Source organism: Syzygium oleosum, unplaced genomic scaffold, assembly GCF_021117445.2.
Source record: "Syzygium oleosum isolate NSW1041296 unplaced genomic scaffold, Sole_v2.1 Sole_v2.22, whole genome shotgun sequence".
Lineage (NCBI taxonomy): Eukaryota > Viridiplantae > Streptophyta > Magnoliopsida > Myrtales > Myrtaceae > Syzygium > Syzygium oleosum.
Genome location: NW_026607506.1, coordinates 1,990,402 through 2,006,650, shown reverse-complemented (window position 1 = coordinate 2,006,650; position 16,249 = coordinate 1,990,402). Strand labels below are relative to the sequence as shown.

Below are 16,249 nucleotides of genomic sequence, written 5' to 3'. Positions count from 1 at the left end.
CTCTGAATCTAATCGGTCGGAGAAGCACATAGATTATTTGGGTCAAGTTTGACGAAGTTCGAACTCAGACTAGACCGATTCACAAGTTTAGAGCTCATTGGATAAAACAAAGAATCGAATCCAATCCAATTCCAGTGCTGCACAGGTGGAGCATGACTTTGAGTAGATCAATATCACAAAAAATCCTAAACTAGACACGTTGTGACATCAATACCCCCAAACATTTTTTTGTGTTCCCAGATATTGTAAACGACGTGCATTGTGACACTAATACCCGCGATTTTCTTTCGTCACCAGAACCCTAAAATCATGTCACACCGATACTCGACAAAAGTTCTGTGTATCGAAGGCCCGACAAGAAAACTAATTTGAGATATTAATGTCACAATGAGCAAAATTTAGGATTACCGGTAGTAAACAAAATGTACTTTTTGTCACGCTAGTACAAATTCGAGGTCTTGGCAATACGAAAAAAGTTTGAAATTTTGATATTACAATGGATATGATTTAGTGCTTTTGATGGTATTTATTTTTCATTTAAATTAAGTTGACTTTCACTCCAACACCCTCATTTTTTTTTTCTTCATACGGCGCCGGCAGTCATACGAGTCCCAATTTATTTTATTAATAAATTTTCTGGCTAACGGAAATTTTTGCAATCTGCGTGCGCGCACAGAGAGTCGTTAGAAAGCCCCCGCCAATGCTCGAGAGGTGCCGCACGAGCGAAGCCCGCACGCCGGCGCCACGTGACGACGCGACGTCCCTCCGTGCCGTGCTGTGCTGTGCGGCTTTTTCCTTTTTGGCGAACCTTCCCACTTTTCTCTCTCTCTTCTCCGTCTGTCAGCTCCGTCGATATCTCTCGTTCGTCCTCCACTTTGCATTTTTGGTTCTTCTCATCACCGCCGTCGCCGTCGCCGTCGGCAGCGTTCATCTTCCACCTTCCAGGTATCTGCGGCTGCGATTCTCCTTCCTCTCGCCGCCGCCGTCTTGTCGTTCCCGTCTCGCACCTCCGGCGACCGCCTTCCCTGCGTTCCGCGGGCGCCATTTGCCCGTCCTCGCGCCGCCTCGTCCGATGCGATTATCGCCTCTTATCTGTCTCGTTCCGCCCGGACGATGACGTTCTTTTTAGTTCGCCTGAAGATTGCTGAATAGCATGATGGCTATAATCTAGCCTCTCTTTCTTTTCGTTCTTTTGTTAATGAAGCCGTCGAAGTTAGATCTCGAACGGTTTATGACCATGACTTCCGTTGATGGTTTCCGGTGCAGCGGTTTGGTTTCGAGCGGTATAGCGCGTTCGAAATGGGTTCGCCTGCTCTGATCAGCGAGACTCAGCCGTGGAACGACTTGAAGGTGGGCCTAGCTCGCCTTTCTTTAGGTGTCCTGAAGGTGTTTGTTGATATGACGGGAACTGTATTTGACGCGCGGTGAAAAATGTGGTGTCGTGCAGGGCCATGTGGAGGAGATTAAGGGGACCCATCTGCGAGAATTGATGAGCGACGCCCAACGGTGCCAGTCTATGATGGTGTATGCACCTCCGTCGGACCTTTTCCTAAGCTCTTTATTTAATCTTCCTCGAGATGCTGTCCTGCTATCGTGGGATTAAGTATTGTGAACCAAGCGTGAAAAGATACTATTTTTAAGTAATCGAAGCTTTTCTACAGCGAGTTCGATGATATACTGTTGGACTACTCACGGCAGCGTGCTACTCTTGACACTGTTGACAAGCTCCTCACGTTAGCAGAGGTTCGTAGCTGTTGGGGTGATGGGTATATTTCAAATTAAATGTGGACTATATGTTCCTGAAACTAAGATATTTATGATATTGTCGTTTGGACATCTTTGATTTCTGCAGGCAGCATCTCTCAAGCAGAAGATTGAACGCATGTACAATGGAGAGCATGTAAGTTTTGGCAATCCACTTACTAGTGAAATGACTTGTGGTCTGTTAGATGCTACTATGTACAACTAAATTGAAACGCTTTAATTCATTGTCATAGGATTTCTGAGTTGATTGGTGCAACTGCAATGAGAGCTTTGGGTTTATTTTTCTTATGGTAAACTCACTTGAATGAGTCGATATGGTTCTCTGGGAGATGGCCTGCTTGGCATTTAGTAGGCACTTGATTAGTCAATAATGAATTTCGTTAAGAGTAATTGGCATTTAATTTTCAGTTTTCACATGTACTAGGGAGAACAAAATAAATTATAACACAACTATTAAATCATTGTGTTTGTGGTAAATAACATCACAATTAGTAAATCGTGGAGTTGCTAACTGTTTTTCTTTCTTGGCCTTTGCAGATAAACAGTACAGAAAATAGATCAGTACTGCATGTAGCTCTGAGAGCTCCACGGGATGCAGTTATTTGCAGTGATGGCAAAAATGTCGTCCCTGATGTTTGGAATGTTCTGGACAAGATCAAAGAATTTTCAGAAAGGGTTCGCAGTGGTTCTTGGGTAATGGACAGCTCTGGATTTTTATTTTTCTTTAGCATTGTTAGATCTTAAGCTAAATGACACTATATGATAGGTTGGCGCCACTGGTAAAGTTTTGAAAGATGTAATATCCATTGGTATTGGTGGAAGCTTCCTTGGTCCTTTGTTTGTGCATACAGCTCTCCAGACAGGTTGGTTTAATGATGGATTAAGGATAATGACAGTAGGAGTCCTAACACTTGTACGGAGTCGGCACTTAAGTCCTAGAATTTGTAAACGAAGTGCATTTCAGGACTTCAGTGACCTTCATTAACATTCCTTGGACGGAAAATCACGTGGCAATTTCATTAATTGTTCTTCTTTCCGACGGATTTGGTGCCACATCAGGGGAAAAAAAAAAGAAAGACCACAGTAAAAAGAATGGGAGGGAGAGAAGGGAGCTCATGGCGGAAAGGGGGGGGGGGGGGGGGGTGCAATGGGTTTGCTTTGTGCAGACACCAGCGGCGTCACCCCCTCCTTTGCTGGTGATGGCTGGCGACCCTCACCAGGGTGTCTGCAAGGACTGTTGCTCCTCGCCTGATCAGAGGCAAAGAAAATAGAAAGAGTGAAGACAGAGAGAAAGGAAAGGGGTTTACAGCAGGGCGGGCCTTGTACTTTGGCGAGGGCCAGCCACTCTTGCTGACATCGAGTGTCAGGAAGGGTGGCCGGCCTTGGCCAAAGGTGAGGGTTGGCCGCCCTTGCCGCAAGCGGGAGACCCTGGCTGATACCCCAGTGAGGGGCTTTGGGCCTCGCCAATGAAGGAGGGGCTGGCACACAGCCCCTCTGTCCACTTGCCCCTGCAATGATTCAATCTCTTTTTAGAAAAAGTTTTTAAGTTCTTTTAAAATTTTTATTTTGGGTTTTTAAAAAAAATTCTTGATGCAGCGCTAAGAAACGTCGTTTTGTGACTAACAGCCACATAAGATTGAAAAAATGATAAGCCACATAGGATTTTTCGTCCACAAAAAACAGATGGACTTAATGGAAGTCCTGAAATGCATCTCGTGTGAAAAGTTTTAGAATTAGATGCACGAAAAAGAATGCTTTAGGACTTAAGTGTCAGATCGACACAAGTTTTAGGACTGCTATTATCATAATCCCTATTGGTTACTATCGGTTTCCAGTTGCCGTTTGACAATATTAAGCATTCTATGACACCAACGAAAGATTCTGCTGATGCTATATTGTAATAATTCGCAGAACCTGAGGCCAGTGAGCATGCAAGAGGACGTCAGCTGCGCTTGTAAGTATTCCTGTTGTGTGCATGCAGAAACATGCATAGTGTTGCACTTTCATGGCGTTCTGGTACTTGTGAGTGTATGGATCATGCAGCTGATTGCGAATCTTCTTTCAATGATCGCACTTTAACTACACCTTCAGGTGTAATACGAAATGTATATATTCAAGTACCAATCACTTACATGTGAAAAGAAAATGGTGTCTCTTGCAGGCAATCATTGTTTCAGTGTAGAATTTGTTGCCGATATCATTGGTTTATGGCCGTATCTCCTCCACCTTCAGCTTCGACGTTGGAGGATTATTGTTGTAAAAATAAATGGAAATCAGATTACACCAGTCATTCCTTTGAAAATGCTCTGTTTATGGTGATGGTGTAGGATGCGCCATAGATAGTTTTGACACATTAAAAGCACTCTCAGGATCAGCTCAATACGATGACATTAGCCAATGGACAACTATATGACTGTGCACATATGCTGAGCAAGTGTGGCTTCTACTCTGAGGCCATTTTACCTGCTGTATAGATTTTATTGTACTCTCTCTTTCTAGGTCGAATTTTACCATAGTTACAGTATATCGGACATGCTATGTGTTGAAAATTTGATGTAATTATCTTTTCTGGGCAGTCTTGCCAATGTTGACCCTATTGATGTAGCAAGAAACACCTCGGGTTTAAGTCCAGAAACTACACTTGGTAATAAACAATCTATCCATATGCATTTCCTTATGGTTTTCTATCCATTAGGATAGCTTTTTCATTGAGAATTTGTCTTTTGATGGTAGTTGTCGTGGTTTCGAAGACCTTTACCACAGCAGAAACCATGCTAAATGCTCGGACTTTGAGAGAGTGGATTTCCGCTGCTTTAGGGTAAGTTCCATACACTAGTATTACTCATTCCTAAGGAAGCAATTTCAGGAGTAATTCTGCTACTCTTGAAGTTTCTCGGTAAAGAGTCTTTCACATTCAGGAATCGGAGCGAAAGAGAAACTCTCCTGTTTCTTCTTTGAAGAACTAAGTTCTTTTGGAACTCTTCTAGGTTGTCATCTGATTGAATAATTTTCTATTTTCTAGTCTTCAGGTTTTTACTGATGAACAAAAACTATTGTAAATAAAATGACTCTCTCTCTCTCTCTCTCTCTCTCTCTCTCTCTCAGTATTTACTGAATTGAATTTGCTCTCACAGGCCTTCTGCAGTTGTGAAGCATATGGTGGCTGTCAGTACTAATCTCCCGGTATCAATTCTCTACCATCCCATGCATATAGGTGACATATAGCTTGCCATCTCTAACCAGCAAATTGCTTTCTCTCTCTGCTCTTCATATTCATTTTTCATAAGGTTACATCTGTATGTTTGCCTAACTGAGCTCCTCTTCTTTTCCCGTTATTCACATATTCCATCTCGTTTTATGTGCATTTCCGTTATGCTTATTTTTGCATCCGAACATGTGGTGATTTTTCTTTTGTTGTCTTTAAAGTAGCTACCTGCTTTAGTGGACCCCATGGTTCTCTTGGTCTAAGAACTTTACATGATCTAAAAACTTTACGTTGCCAAAACTTGATACTTTGTTACAATCCTGACCTTCCACAAGGGAATGACTGGTTGTTTCCTGCATTTTTGAGGTGACTTCACGTTTCCCTAAATTATGTTCGATGGATTACCTTGATCTCTTTTTCTAGATCAAGATGAATTAATGAGACCTAGAGCATGTTGAAATCATCTCCTCTCTTTTAAGTCTATTTCCAAATACTATTTTATATAAATTGTATACATACTAGAAAATGGTTTTCAATGGCAGTTCTAACATATACATTGTTAATTGTGATGGCTTCTCATCTATCTCTTGACCAAATGACAAGCATTTCATGTCTAATATGCAGCTTGTTGAAAAGTTTGGCATCAATCCTAACAATGCTTTTGCATTCTGGGACTGGGTTGGTGGTCGTTACAGTGGTAAGTATTATTGCCTTTATATGCTGCATTAGCTACTGCTAGAATTGCTCATGTTTACTGATATTTGACATCTCTCTGTAGTTTGCAGTGCTGTTGGAGTATTGCCCTTATCGCTGCAATATGGCTTCCCAATTGTTGAGAAGTATGACGAGTACTTTTATTATGTAGAGTTCTGTAGTGAGTCAGTGATGATTTCTGCTCATGTTATAGTTATTTTAGGCCAGTAACGAATGTCTGGATCCCCACACCCAAATATCACCCTTGATCTTAGGATATGTTGAAACGTAAGTTGTAGAGACAATGACCTTACCTCCCTCCTTCCCCAAAATGTCTTCCCCAAGAAGAGGATAAGAAGCATCAATGCTATCATTTCAACAAGATTAATTCTGTTGAGTTTTGACTTTTGTGTAATTTCTGTGGGCGATTGCAGCAGATTTTTCTGGTTGGTTGAGTTGGTCTTGAAATCCTGCAGTTCTTTCTCTTCTTTATCCATCAGATTCTGTTTCCATGAATTGCAGATCTCTCTTTGTTAAATACAGCAACTAGTATCACTTCTCCAATCTTAGCTTAGTGGATCACCTAAATTTAGAAGTTGAAACTTGAGGTTTGAAAGTATCAAGTATCCTATTTGAGTTCAACAGCAGAACGGTCTATTGTCAAACTTTCTCCTGTCAACTACTTCAGTGATGCTTATTACTTATAATATCTCTAATTTGATGATTCGACTTCTCACAAATCTGCTCAAGTACTGACATCTCTGTATGTGTCCTTTAATATGTGGTTAACATCCTGCCATTGCTTTAAGGTTCTTGAAGGGAGCTCAAAGCATTGATCAGCATTTCTATTCGGCACCATTCGACAAGAACATACCTGTAAGTTTGCTAGCAACATAGACTTCATTTTTCCAATAGAACTTATTTTATTACAATTGTCAATTGCCTAACTTTATATCCAGTTTTTAGTGGCCTTCCTCCAAGGTCCACATTGATACTATCTTACAGATATCTTGAGGTAAAATCTGGTGACTTTCTGTTATTCAGGTGATTTTAGGTTTGTTGAGCGTCTGGAATGTTTCGTTTCTAGGATACCCAGCAAGAGTGAGTGTCCTTTGCTCTGCCTAGGATCTTAACTGTTTTCTGGTCAAATTTATAAACATTTCACTTTCTGATTTCTGATTTTCTGTGCAGGCCATCTTACCATACTCTCAAGCCTTGGAGAAATTTGCCCCGCACATACAACAGGCATAATAATAAGCCCTTTGCTCAGTTATATTTCCCTTGGAGATTGATCTCTGCTTATTTAGATGCCATGTTTCTGTCATAATGTAGGTCAGCATGGAGAGTAATGGCAAGGGGGTATCAATAGATGGTGTGCCACTTCCAGGTGAGGCCGGCGAAATAGACTTTGGTGAACCAGGAACAAATGGGCAGCATAGTTTTTACCAACTAATTCACCAGGTAACCGATGGTTAATATTATCTCATTGGCATAAGCAGTACTGCAATGTATTTAGATCGATGTCTGCATTGTGTTTACAGGAAATTAAATTTCTGAGTTGTTTCTTTAGTTAATTTTGGTTTTGGGCCGTATTTCCCTCCATTCTATGCCTCTAATTGAGGGTTACAAGTTATGCCCATCACGTAGATTTTAAATTTAATAAAATTAAATGTGGGTGATATTCATGTTTGTAATCTTCCCATTGTAATCTCGATGCTTATTTTCAATTGGAAAAATTTTCCCTCCTTATTAGTGTAATTTTTGGTCATCGCAAAACCATTCTTTCTGTAAATTTCTGTCATGGACAGAGTTGATTAGAGCTTCCCTTTTTTGAACTTTTGTGAAAGGGTACCCCTTTTTTCTTGTATCAGTTACCTTACTGGAAAAGTGAAATATGGAATCTTATGTTAACACTCTGTACGGCAATATATTTGACTTTCAGGGTCGTGTTATTCCCTGCGATTTTATCGGCGTTGTGAAGAGTCAGCAACCTGTCTACCTCAAAGGTAACAATGACAATGTTAGATGAAGCTTCCTTTACTTTAATTGATATCCATTCATTTGTTTGCACTAACTGGAATGGTCGATTGTTTAGGTGAAGTGGTGAATAACCATGATGAGCTCATGTCGAACTTCTTTGCACAACCAGATGCCCTAGCATATGGGAAGGTGTGTTATCTCTAGAGTTTTTTGAACATTTTCTGGAGTTATTGTCTCTGCTAGCGAAAGTGAAGTCTAACCACTTCTTGGTATGGCGTAGACCCCAGAACAGTTACGAAGGGAGAACGTTCCTCATCATCTTATTCCTCATAAGGTAAGTTCGCAGAATCTTGTTCTTGCAATCCAGGGCTTGTCTTGACTGTTGCTTTTTTTTCTTCCTGCAGACTTTCACGGGTAATAGGCCTTCTCTGAGTCTTCTGCTCCCATCCCTGACTGCCTATAACATTGGACAGGTTTGTAATTCCCTGCTTTCGAGACGTCATTGGCTGGTTTGAAGCTTTGTTTGAGCAATGGTTAACACTTCCAGTAACATAAACTAATCCTTCTCTCTCTCTCAAATGTATGCCCTCATGTAACTATTATCTGTTAAGTCCAACGTAAACATTATATATGCCGCAATGAGTTGCAGATGAAAGATTCCAATATTTGCGTTCTATATGGACTACCATTTTGCTTACTTCTATGACTTAGGGTTGTTGCTAAGCCAACCTAGAGTCTTTCTATCTGTGACCTGCACTTTACATGGCAGTCTCGGATATCTGATTGCTTTGATCTCTCTAAGGACTCCGGATTTAGAAATAGAATACTTCTTGACCAAAATCTTCTGTTTCTCAATATAAAGTTCGATACTTCACATTACTAAGTACTCAAGTTGTTTCCACTGCCTTTGCCAGTTTGTTAAATGGAGAAGAGAAGTCCTTCCATACATTTACTTCCTTGCTGACGTTTCTTTGAATTTCTCGAAATTTTTACTCTTATCTTCTCGTAGTTGAGATAATAACTTAGTGCTTCTTTTTTTCCTTTTTTGATGACGAGAAAGCACCTCAAAAGATGTGTGTATAGCACTAACTCAAGATGCTACCAATTATTAACGAAGTCCCCAAAAGCAAGTAAAAAATTGTATGGGATCAACTGACCCTTGTCCATGACATAGTAGTCGCACAAAACAGAAATGTGATTTACTGCGCTAATTCTTATTGTATAGTAACTGACCCTTGTCCATGACCTTGTGTGTACATTTCGGCTATGGAAGGTTCTGCGTCTTTCCATTCTTTGCAAAGATCCCTATTTTTCTCTTACATTTCCATTCCCTGCTTGTCTCTTATCCTTGCTGAATTGTGTACACTATGTACTATTTGGCTAACCTTCAACAAAACGATAATATTCCTCAGTTACTGGCGATCTATGAACATAGAGTAGCTGTGCAAGGTTTCATATGGGGCATCAATTCCTTCGACCAGTGGGGAGTTGAGTTAGGAAAGGTATGCACCAACTAGAGAATATTATCCTTGTTATTCCTTACTGTCAAAGAAGCCTAGCCTTCCATCATTTTATTTGTAATAAGATCCAATTACATGTAATTTGCGGTCTCTTCACTTGGCAAGTTGAACTGCCAGAGGTTCCTCCATGAGCCTAATTTCATTGTCTTTGCAGTCCCTGGCAACTCAAGTGAGGAAGCAACTTCACGCAACTCGTGTGAAAGGAGAACCAGTTGAAGGCTTCAATTGCAGTACTACAACAATGATGACAAGATATCTGGAGGTATAGCGTAGCAGCAATTGATCTATTTCATCTGTTTCCTGCAAAAGTTCCTAAATCCACGCAAAGAGAAGTCCGCATCTTCCGGACTACTTTAGCAGATGTAGAAGTTCAGAGGCTAATATCGCTCGAACTTCAGCAGCACTAACAGTTGCTTCTTTGTTGCAGGCAAGTTCAGATGTTGCCCTCTGATCCCCCAACTCTGTTGCCTCGGATATGACGGGAATCCATCAAAATCGAATGAGATATTTCGCTTCTGTATTTCTGAATGATCTCTTCCTCTGGACTTGAGGATCATGTGTTCACGTGTTACAGACCCTCGTACTTGAAACATTTTGAACTTTCAAGTAATTTTGCCAGCATAGGCAAATAATTAATGACATCTCTAGTGACCCAATGACATCCATCTGACAAATTGATCAAATAATCAGGCAAGCAACAGATTTCGTGTTTTGAGATGGAATGCAGTGATCAGTCTTGTGGTCTGTGACTTGCTGTCAAGTTCAAGGAATGGCATGTGCATGTACCATTACCGTGCATCGGTCGTGTCAGATATGGATAATTACTACACAGAGAGGCCTCGTTATTTACAAGAGGAAAATGCACATTGGGATGGTACTTTCTAAACTGGATCCTGGCACCAGCAATTGCCGGTAGCCCAACAAAAGAAACCCCAATTTCCGACTTCGCAATCCACATTAAGGATGTGTTTGTTTCGAAGAAAGTGTTTTTTGAGAATTCGTTTTTTGGACTTTAACCCGTTTAGTTCGCCGAAAATAATAAGTCAATGGAAAACACTTTCCGATCAAGGAAAATATTTATGTATAAAATTAGGAAAATGAATTCTCTAATCTAAAAAGGTAAAAATGCTTTTTGAAATTGCTTTCCTTGTCTTTTTAAATATTTTATTCTTTTTTTTTCTTTTTCCTTTTTTTTTTAATTTTAAAAATTAATTTTTTTTTCTGAAATAAAATCATGGGATCGAAATCATTTTCCAAATGAAACTCAAAATATCATAAAATGTTTTCGATTACGTATCACCAAATAAAGGAAAATTAACTTTTTCCTAAAAAGTAATTTTCCGAAAAACATTTTTCAAAATCGTTACATTTTCAATTAAACAAACACACCTAAAAAAGTAATACGCACGAACCAAATCAACGTGCAAGCACAATGATGAAAAGGTACACAGCATTCACTCCCACCACAGTTGTCCAGTCATATGTTGAAGCACAAGGAGAGTAACTTCAAAAGCGTAGCTGAGCACATAGCCATTGGCAGATATTTACGCACCTACTGTTCGACGAAATTCCTCAACCAAAGATAAAATCTTCCTACCAGACCTGCGTGCATCCTAGACAAGACACGTCCTAAAACCCATTGACGACAAACAAATAGAGAACAATGTAAACAGCCGAAACCAAGCACAAGGCTTCACACCCCCGTCGACCCGAACCCGCCCTCGCCCCTCAAAGTTGAGTCCAAGTCCTCGACCTCGATGAGGTCGGGGGTCATGATCTTCTCGATGATCAGCTGCGCGATCCTGTCGCCCACCTTCACTTCGAAGTCGACGTCGGCGTGGTTGAACAGGATCACCCCAACCGGACCTCTGTAGTCCGCATCGATCACCCCCGCACCAACGTCGATCGAATGCTTCCATGTCAAACCCGATCTCGGCGCTGAAGGCGAAAAAATGCGCAAGCGATTCGGTTCAGCCCTCGTCGACAACCCAATACAAGGTATGGAGAGCGTGTTTCGAGGAAAGAAGTTAGTGCACGTTACCTATTCTAGCATATGTCCCTTCCGGTATCGCGATGCTCAGATCGGTAGGGACGAGCGCTTTTCCTCTCGCCGGCACTGTCGTCTCAGCCGCGCTGTTTTTCCATCCACAAACGAAGAAACCCACATTCAGAAACCATCGAGATTTCTCATCAAGGACGAACTCGAAGCTCTAAGGAAAGGACCCCGTTTTTTACCTCGAAAGATCGTAGCCCGCGGAGAGAGGGGACGCTCTCGATGGCAAGACGGCCTTCTCGGAGAGCTTCTTCACCCTGAGCAGAGAGACCGGCTCCTTGGCGGCTGCTCCCACGGCCCCATTCTCGTGGATCTTCGGGATCTTGGGGCACGGCCCTTCGATCTCTGTCACGTTCTCCACCATTTTCAGTCGCTGAAGAATACGGTGATGGGTGTGAAAGCAGTTGGGCAGTGAAGAGCTCAGGAACGACGCTGCTGAAGAAGAGGTAGGGACGAACGCTCGGCTTAAATGGAGGGGACGAACCTCTCCGAAAGATGGCGCGAAACCTCCCGCGCAAAGTTTCGTGCTGAGCATTGCGCGAACGCGACCTTCACGGAGAGCCCCCCGTTTTGACTGCCATCACACATCGTCGTGGGGAAGAGGGGTTGGTTGGGTTGGGGGGAGCGAAAACTATTCAAGCCCAAAACATCTCCAAGCTCAGAGCCTGGCAAGGAGGCAAAAGGACCGAGGAAGAAGAAGAAGACTGCGAGAATAGTGTTGGGCCTAAAAGATATGTTGGAAAGAGAAACGTGAGAAAGCTCGAACGCTAAGCCCACCACACGTTTCTCTAATGGCTACTGAAGCCACAGGCTCTGAACTTTCAAGCGACCCATCTTCTTCTTCTTCCTCCTCTTCGCAGAGACTACCTCACGTCTCTGCACCATGGTTCTCTGCAACTCCTACTGAGGTGCCCAGCTGAATTGTTGCTGCAATTCGCGTACGAAGTCACGATGCGCCATCCTGTTCGGGCGTAATCGATATCGAGGGGCCTCTGCTCCCGTTCACTTGAGCTTTCGCCCCCCCCGAGGAAAATGGCGCTGAAGTTCGCTCTTCCGTTCCCCATCTTCGCGCCGCCGTCGCTGAACCCCGGCTCCGCTCCCAATTCGAACGCGGCCTCGCACCGGCCGCCGACGGAGGTCCGCTTCTCCCGGTGGAACAACGCCAACGCCGAGCGGTTCAACGATCGGCGCAGGGCCCAGCAGGAGATCGAGGACGACATCCGCCGCGAGCGCCGCTTCAACTCCGCCACCAGGATTGCCCATGTTGACGATGCGGCCGCTGGCGGCGACGCTGCCGCTACCGTTCCCAACTCGCCGGACACCTTCCACTCCAGAGGCACGCCGTCTTCTCCATCGAGCCCTTCGATTCCGGGTAAGAAATCTAAGTACTCCAAGGATCAACACCCGGCTTTTAGGCGGATTTCACAGACCCGAAGAACCCAAGAGAAGAAAGTTGACGCTCGTGAAGACCCAGTTGATAGGAAGGCTGACGTTGTGTTGAGTGAGGATGGGTTGTCTTATGTTATAGACGGGGCTCCGTTTGAGTTTAAGTACAGTTACACGGAGACGCCGAAGGTGAAGCCATTGAAGCTACGAGAAGCACCTTATGCCCCTTTCGGGCCCACTACCATGTCGAGGCCGTGGACGGGGCGCGCCCCGCTGCCGCCGAGCAAGAAGAAGCTGAAGGAATTCGATTCTTTTCGGTTGCCGCCGCCTGGAAAGAAAGGGGTGAAGCCGGTTCAGTCGCCTGGCCCGTTCTTGCCGGGCAGGGGGCCCAGGTATGTGAAGACGAGGGAGGAGATATTGGGGGAGCCATTGACGGAGGAAGAGGTGAGGGATTTGGTTAATGGGTGTATAAAGTCTCAGAGGCAACTGAATATAGGTACGCTTTGCTATGTGATTTGCTCTTTGGTCTTGCTTGTGTGGTGCATTTTTCATTCTTGTTGAAGATATTGGTTGGTTCAACTGTTATATTTAATGGCGGTCTCGCTTGTGCTTCTGGCAGTAGCGCATATTTGCCGGACTTTCAGTCTTATAACGGGCTTGTAGGCAGTGCCTGACGGTGCTTGCATATTGCCTCTTCCTTTCTTGCAAACTTTATGTAGTGGTTTGGGTTGTGATCATCAGTATATTTAAGATCATGGTTCTTCTTTCGGTTTTTCCCAAGTTACCTTATCCCTTTAAAAGCCTCTGGTGAATCGGAGCATTAAGGAAGAGAAATTTTCTGTGCTTCTCTCCTTCGAAGTGGGACCTTGTGAATGCTAAATGGTCTTATGCATATGGTGCTCAAATAGATCAGAACCTGGTGTTTTGAACTTTAGAGTTTGTGGATTAGAAAAGGCAACTGCAAGTGGGACACTCGAGAATTTTGTTTGTGACAAACCTTGTTAGATGTTCTGTTTTCTTTGAAGGTGTAGTTATATACGGATGCGTTTGCTTTTTGACATGTGTCTAGGTAGGGATGGTTTGACTCACAATATGCTGGATAACATTCATGCTCACTGGAAGCGGCGCCGAGTGTGCAAGATAAAATGCAAAGGAGTTTGTACAGTAGACATGGACAATGTGAAACAACAGCTGGAGGTTGCTTCTTCTCTCACTATCACCTGTCATCTCAGTCCTCGCTCATGTGTTTTCTTGCATGCTTTTGCTTTTGGAGTTTGTTTGTAAATGTTTTATGCAAAGCTGTTAGTCACTGCGATAGCTGAAGTTTTTTCTTTCATTAAAAAGTTTTTGGTGATCAGATATGTATTAATTTTGGGAGTCATTCTATTTGCTCTTCTCATTCTTTGCTATCTTTATCATAGGGCAATACATCTCACTGACGACCACCCATATGTCTCACTGACGACACGGGTCGGAATTGTATGACATGAGGTTCTTAGTGCACTTGTCTGATGTGCACTCTGACATATTTTTTCCTCAATTTCATGAATGGACAGGAGCGAACTGGAGGGAAGATCATTTACAGTAAAGGAGGGGTACTATACCTTTTCAGGGGCAGAAACTATAACTACAAAACTCGTCCTCGCTTTCCACTGATGTTGTGGAAACCTGTTACTCCTGTGTATCCAAGGTTAATTAAGAGGGTTCCAGAAGGTCTAACACTGGAAGAAGCTACAGAGATGCGCAGGAAGGGACGGATGCTGATACCCATATGCAAACTTGGTATATATATATATATATATTATAGCTGTGCTTCTGATAGGTCAAAGAAAAAGGTCTCTATTTGCAATACAAGGGCTAGGCCAAGACTTTAATTGAACCTTGTTGGGATTGGTGGAGAAGAATTACCTTTGGAAACCATTGGGCTGTTGACGCTCGCTAAAAAAGACTGAATAGTATCATTTTATGCACCAGCGGACTAACTATTAAGTTGATACATATGTTTTACAGGTAAAAATGGTGTCTACTGTGACCTGGTGCAAAATGTTAGAGAGGCATTTGAAGAGTGCGAATTGGTCAGAATAAATTGCCAAGGGATGAATGGCAGTGATTATAGGAAAATTGGTGCGAAACTCAAGGTCTGTGTTATCTCTAGTGGGATATATTCTGTATACTTATGTATAATTGTGTTGATGTTTAAGATGTGTTGTTCAATGTTTGTTCAATGTTCCTCACTTCCAGGATCTAGTCCCGTGTGTGCTAATCTCATTTGAATATGAGCACATACTTATGTGGAGAGGAAGAGAGTGGAAGTCTTCCTTTCCAACTCCTGAAGGTTCTTCCAAGGATAATGCATCTAGTGCTGATCGTGCATGTGAAGAATCTCCTCTTCCTGTAATCTCAGAACAAGATGAAAAACAGGAAGTTCTTGGGAAAGCCAGTCCTCCTTTTGTTCAAGAAAACGAGGTATATGGAGTTACTGATGTAGATTCAATTTTGAGGGAGGTTGATGGAAATAAAATCACTGTAGGCAGCGAAAGCAGCGAAGCAGATGAATCAGAAGATGCAAAGAGCATCAATGCAGCTGCTGCTATGCCTGATGTTGTTGCGGAAGAATCTGAGACTATGGTGGAAACAGAGAAAGTGCACAATGTTTCGGAAGCTTTGCCTGATCAAGTTCAACCAACTAGGTCAATGTCACCTTGCACGGGACAAGTGCTTTTACTGTTAAGGCAGGCTGTCGAGAACGGCAGTGCACTTATCTTGGATACTAACTCATTTGATGCTGACATTGCTTACCAAAGGGCGGTTGCTTTTGCAAAGATTGCTCCACCTGGCCCAATTTTTAGGCACCGACCTAAGAGAGCTGTGTCCAAGAAGATTGTGAAGGTCGAAGATGGAAATGTTGATACCCAAAGCGTACCCTCTTCTACATTTACAGAGAGGGGAAACAAGCAGAAAAATCCAAAAATTCTAAGGAAAAAAGATTTGGATGAACACCCCTTGAATGTGTTACCCCATGGAAGCTTGAGGGTTGATGAACTTGCTAAGTTGTTGGCATGAGTTTTGATGCTTGTTGGCATTTCATGGGGATGCATGTATCAGCTTCTTTACAAAATTTTGTCAGTATGATTAATGTCAATCATTTTCAATTCTTCACGCCATTTTCTCTTTCCTCGAGAGCAATTTGTTACTTTGATCTTTCTGTTTTCATTTTTGCTATGCGGATTGAAATAAAACCTACTTCTCTTTCCCAGGGAATAGTTAATCAAATGAGACGTCAACACTTTTGCCTAATTAGGTTTAGGGTAAATGACACAAATGGTCCCTAAGTTTCGATCCAATATATAATGTGATTTCTGAACTTTAATTTGTTTAATATGATACCTCAACTTTAGCCCAAAGTGCAATATCATCCCTAAACTTTCAATTTGTTTAATGTGATTCTTGAATTTCTAGTACCTATTTAATTTAGTTTTTGGACTGTATGAAAATTTTCGATGTTATTCTTACATTGATTCAAGTTCAGAGATATTATTGAACATTTTTATATAATTCAGGGACTAGATTGAACATATACCAAAAGCTTAGGAACTATATTGAACAAATAAAAAATACAAAGAATGCATTGCACATTGAGTTAAAGTT

At 42.3% G+C, this 16,249-nt stretch overlaps 3 protein-coding genes across 3 annotated transcripts; 2 read left to right on the top strand and 1 right to left on the bottom strand.

The window, feature by feature from the left end:
* Nucleotides 1-804: 804 nt before the first annotated feature.
* On the top strand, nucleotides 805-9,879 carry LOC115669981 (glucose-6-phosphate isomerase, cytosolic). The gene is made up of 24 exons (XM_030591154.2): nucleotides 805-945; nucleotides 1,267-1,350; nucleotides 1,448-1,524; nucleotides 1,662-1,743; nucleotides 1,853-1,900; nucleotides 2,302-2,457; nucleotides 2,531-2,627; nucleotides 3,676-3,718; nucleotides 4,341-4,408; nucleotides 4,498-4,582; nucleotides 4,899-4,947; nucleotides 5,594-5,666; nucleotides 5,748-5,808; nucleotides 6,472-6,538; nucleotides 6,707-6,763; nucleotides 6,854-6,907; nucleotides 6,995-7,123; nucleotides 7,605-7,668; nucleotides 7,758-7,831; nucleotides 7,923-7,976; nucleotides 8,047-8,115; nucleotides 9,055-9,144; nucleotides 9,317-9,424; nucleotides 9,590-9,879. The coding sequence occupies exons 2-24, from the start codon at nucleotides 1,300-1,302 to the stop codon at nucleotides 9,611-9,613; spliced, it is 1,680 nt and encodes a 559-aa protein (XP_030447014.1). The 5' UTR covers nucleotides 805-945; nucleotides 1,267-1,299; the 3' UTR covers nucleotides 9,614-9,879.
* An 898-nt stretch (nucleotides 9,880-10,777) lies between these two features.
* On the bottom strand, nucleotides 10,778-11,765 carry LOC115670047 (deoxyuridine 5'-triphosphate nucleotidohydrolase). The gene is made up of 3 exons (XM_030591241.2): nucleotides 11,398-11,765; nucleotides 11,204-11,295; nucleotides 10,778-11,100 (listed from the first exon to the last, which is right to left on the bottom strand). The coding sequence occupies exons 1-3, from the start codon at nucleotides 11,748-11,750 to the stop codon at nucleotides 10,856-10,858; spliced, it is 690 nt and encodes a 229-aa protein (XP_030447101.1). The 5' UTR covers nucleotides 11,751-11,765; the 3' UTR covers nucleotides 10,778-10,855.
* A 184-nt stretch (nucleotides 11,766-11,949) lies between these two features.
* On the top strand, nucleotides 11,950-15,760 carry LOC115670046 (CRS2-associated factor 1, chloroplastic). The gene is made up of 5 exons (XM_030591239.2): nucleotides 11,950-13,097; nucleotides 13,671-13,798; nucleotides 14,158-14,383; nucleotides 14,612-14,739; nucleotides 14,843-15,760. The coding sequence occupies exons 1-5, from the start codon at nucleotides 12,248-12,250 to the stop codon at nucleotides 15,662-15,664; spliced, it is 2,154 nt and encodes a 717-aa protein (XP_030447099.1). The 5' UTR covers nucleotides 11,950-12,247; the 3' UTR covers nucleotides 15,665-15,760.
* The last annotated feature ends 489 nt before the right edge of the window (nucleotides 15,761-16,249 follow it).

What these genes read in the sequence shown, in the direction of transcription:
- LOC115670047 (XM_030591241.2), bottom strand. Translation starts at nt 11,750, where the DNA reads ATGCTCAGCACGAAACTTTGCGCGGGAGGTTTCGCGCCATCTTTCGGA. An exon ending in GCGGGCTACGATCTTTCGAG is followed by an intron (nt 11,296 to 11,397) that starts GTAAAAAACGGG and finishes ATGGAAAAACAG; the next exon opens with CGCGGCTGAGACGACAGTGC. An exon ending in AGGGACATATGCTAGAATAG is followed by an intron (nt 11,101 to 11,203) that starts GTAACGTGCACT and finishes TTTCGCCTTCAG; the next exon opens with CGCCGAGATCGGGTTTGACA.
- LOC115670046 (XM_030591239.2), top strand. Translation starts at nt 12,248, where the DNA reads ATGGCGCTGAAGTTCGCTCTTCCGTTCCCCATCTTCGCGCCGCCGTCG. An exon ending in GATACCCATATGCAAACTTG is followed by an intron (nt 14,384 to 14,611) that starts GTATATATATAT and finishes TATGTTTTACAG; the next exon opens with GTAAAAATGGTGTCTACTGT. An exon ending in AAATTGGTGCGAAACTCAAG is followed by an intron (nt 14,740 to 14,842) that starts GTCTGTGTTATC and finishes CCTCACTTCCAG; the next exon opens with GATCTAGTCCCGTGTGTGCT.
- LOC115669981 (XM_030591154.2), top strand. Translation starts at nt 1,300, where the DNA reads ATGGGTTCGCCTGCTCTGATCAGCGAGACTCAGCCGTGGAACGACTTG. An exon ending in TTTACCAACTAATTCACCAG is followed by an intron (nt 7,124 to 7,604) that starts GTAACCGATGGT and finishes TTTGACTTTCAG; the next exon opens with GGTCGTGTTATTCCCTGCGA. An exon ending in GCAACCTGTCTACCTCAAAG is followed by an intron (nt 7,669 to 7,757) that starts GTAACAATGACA and finishes TCGATTGTTTAG; the next exon opens with GTGAAGTGGTGAATAACCAT.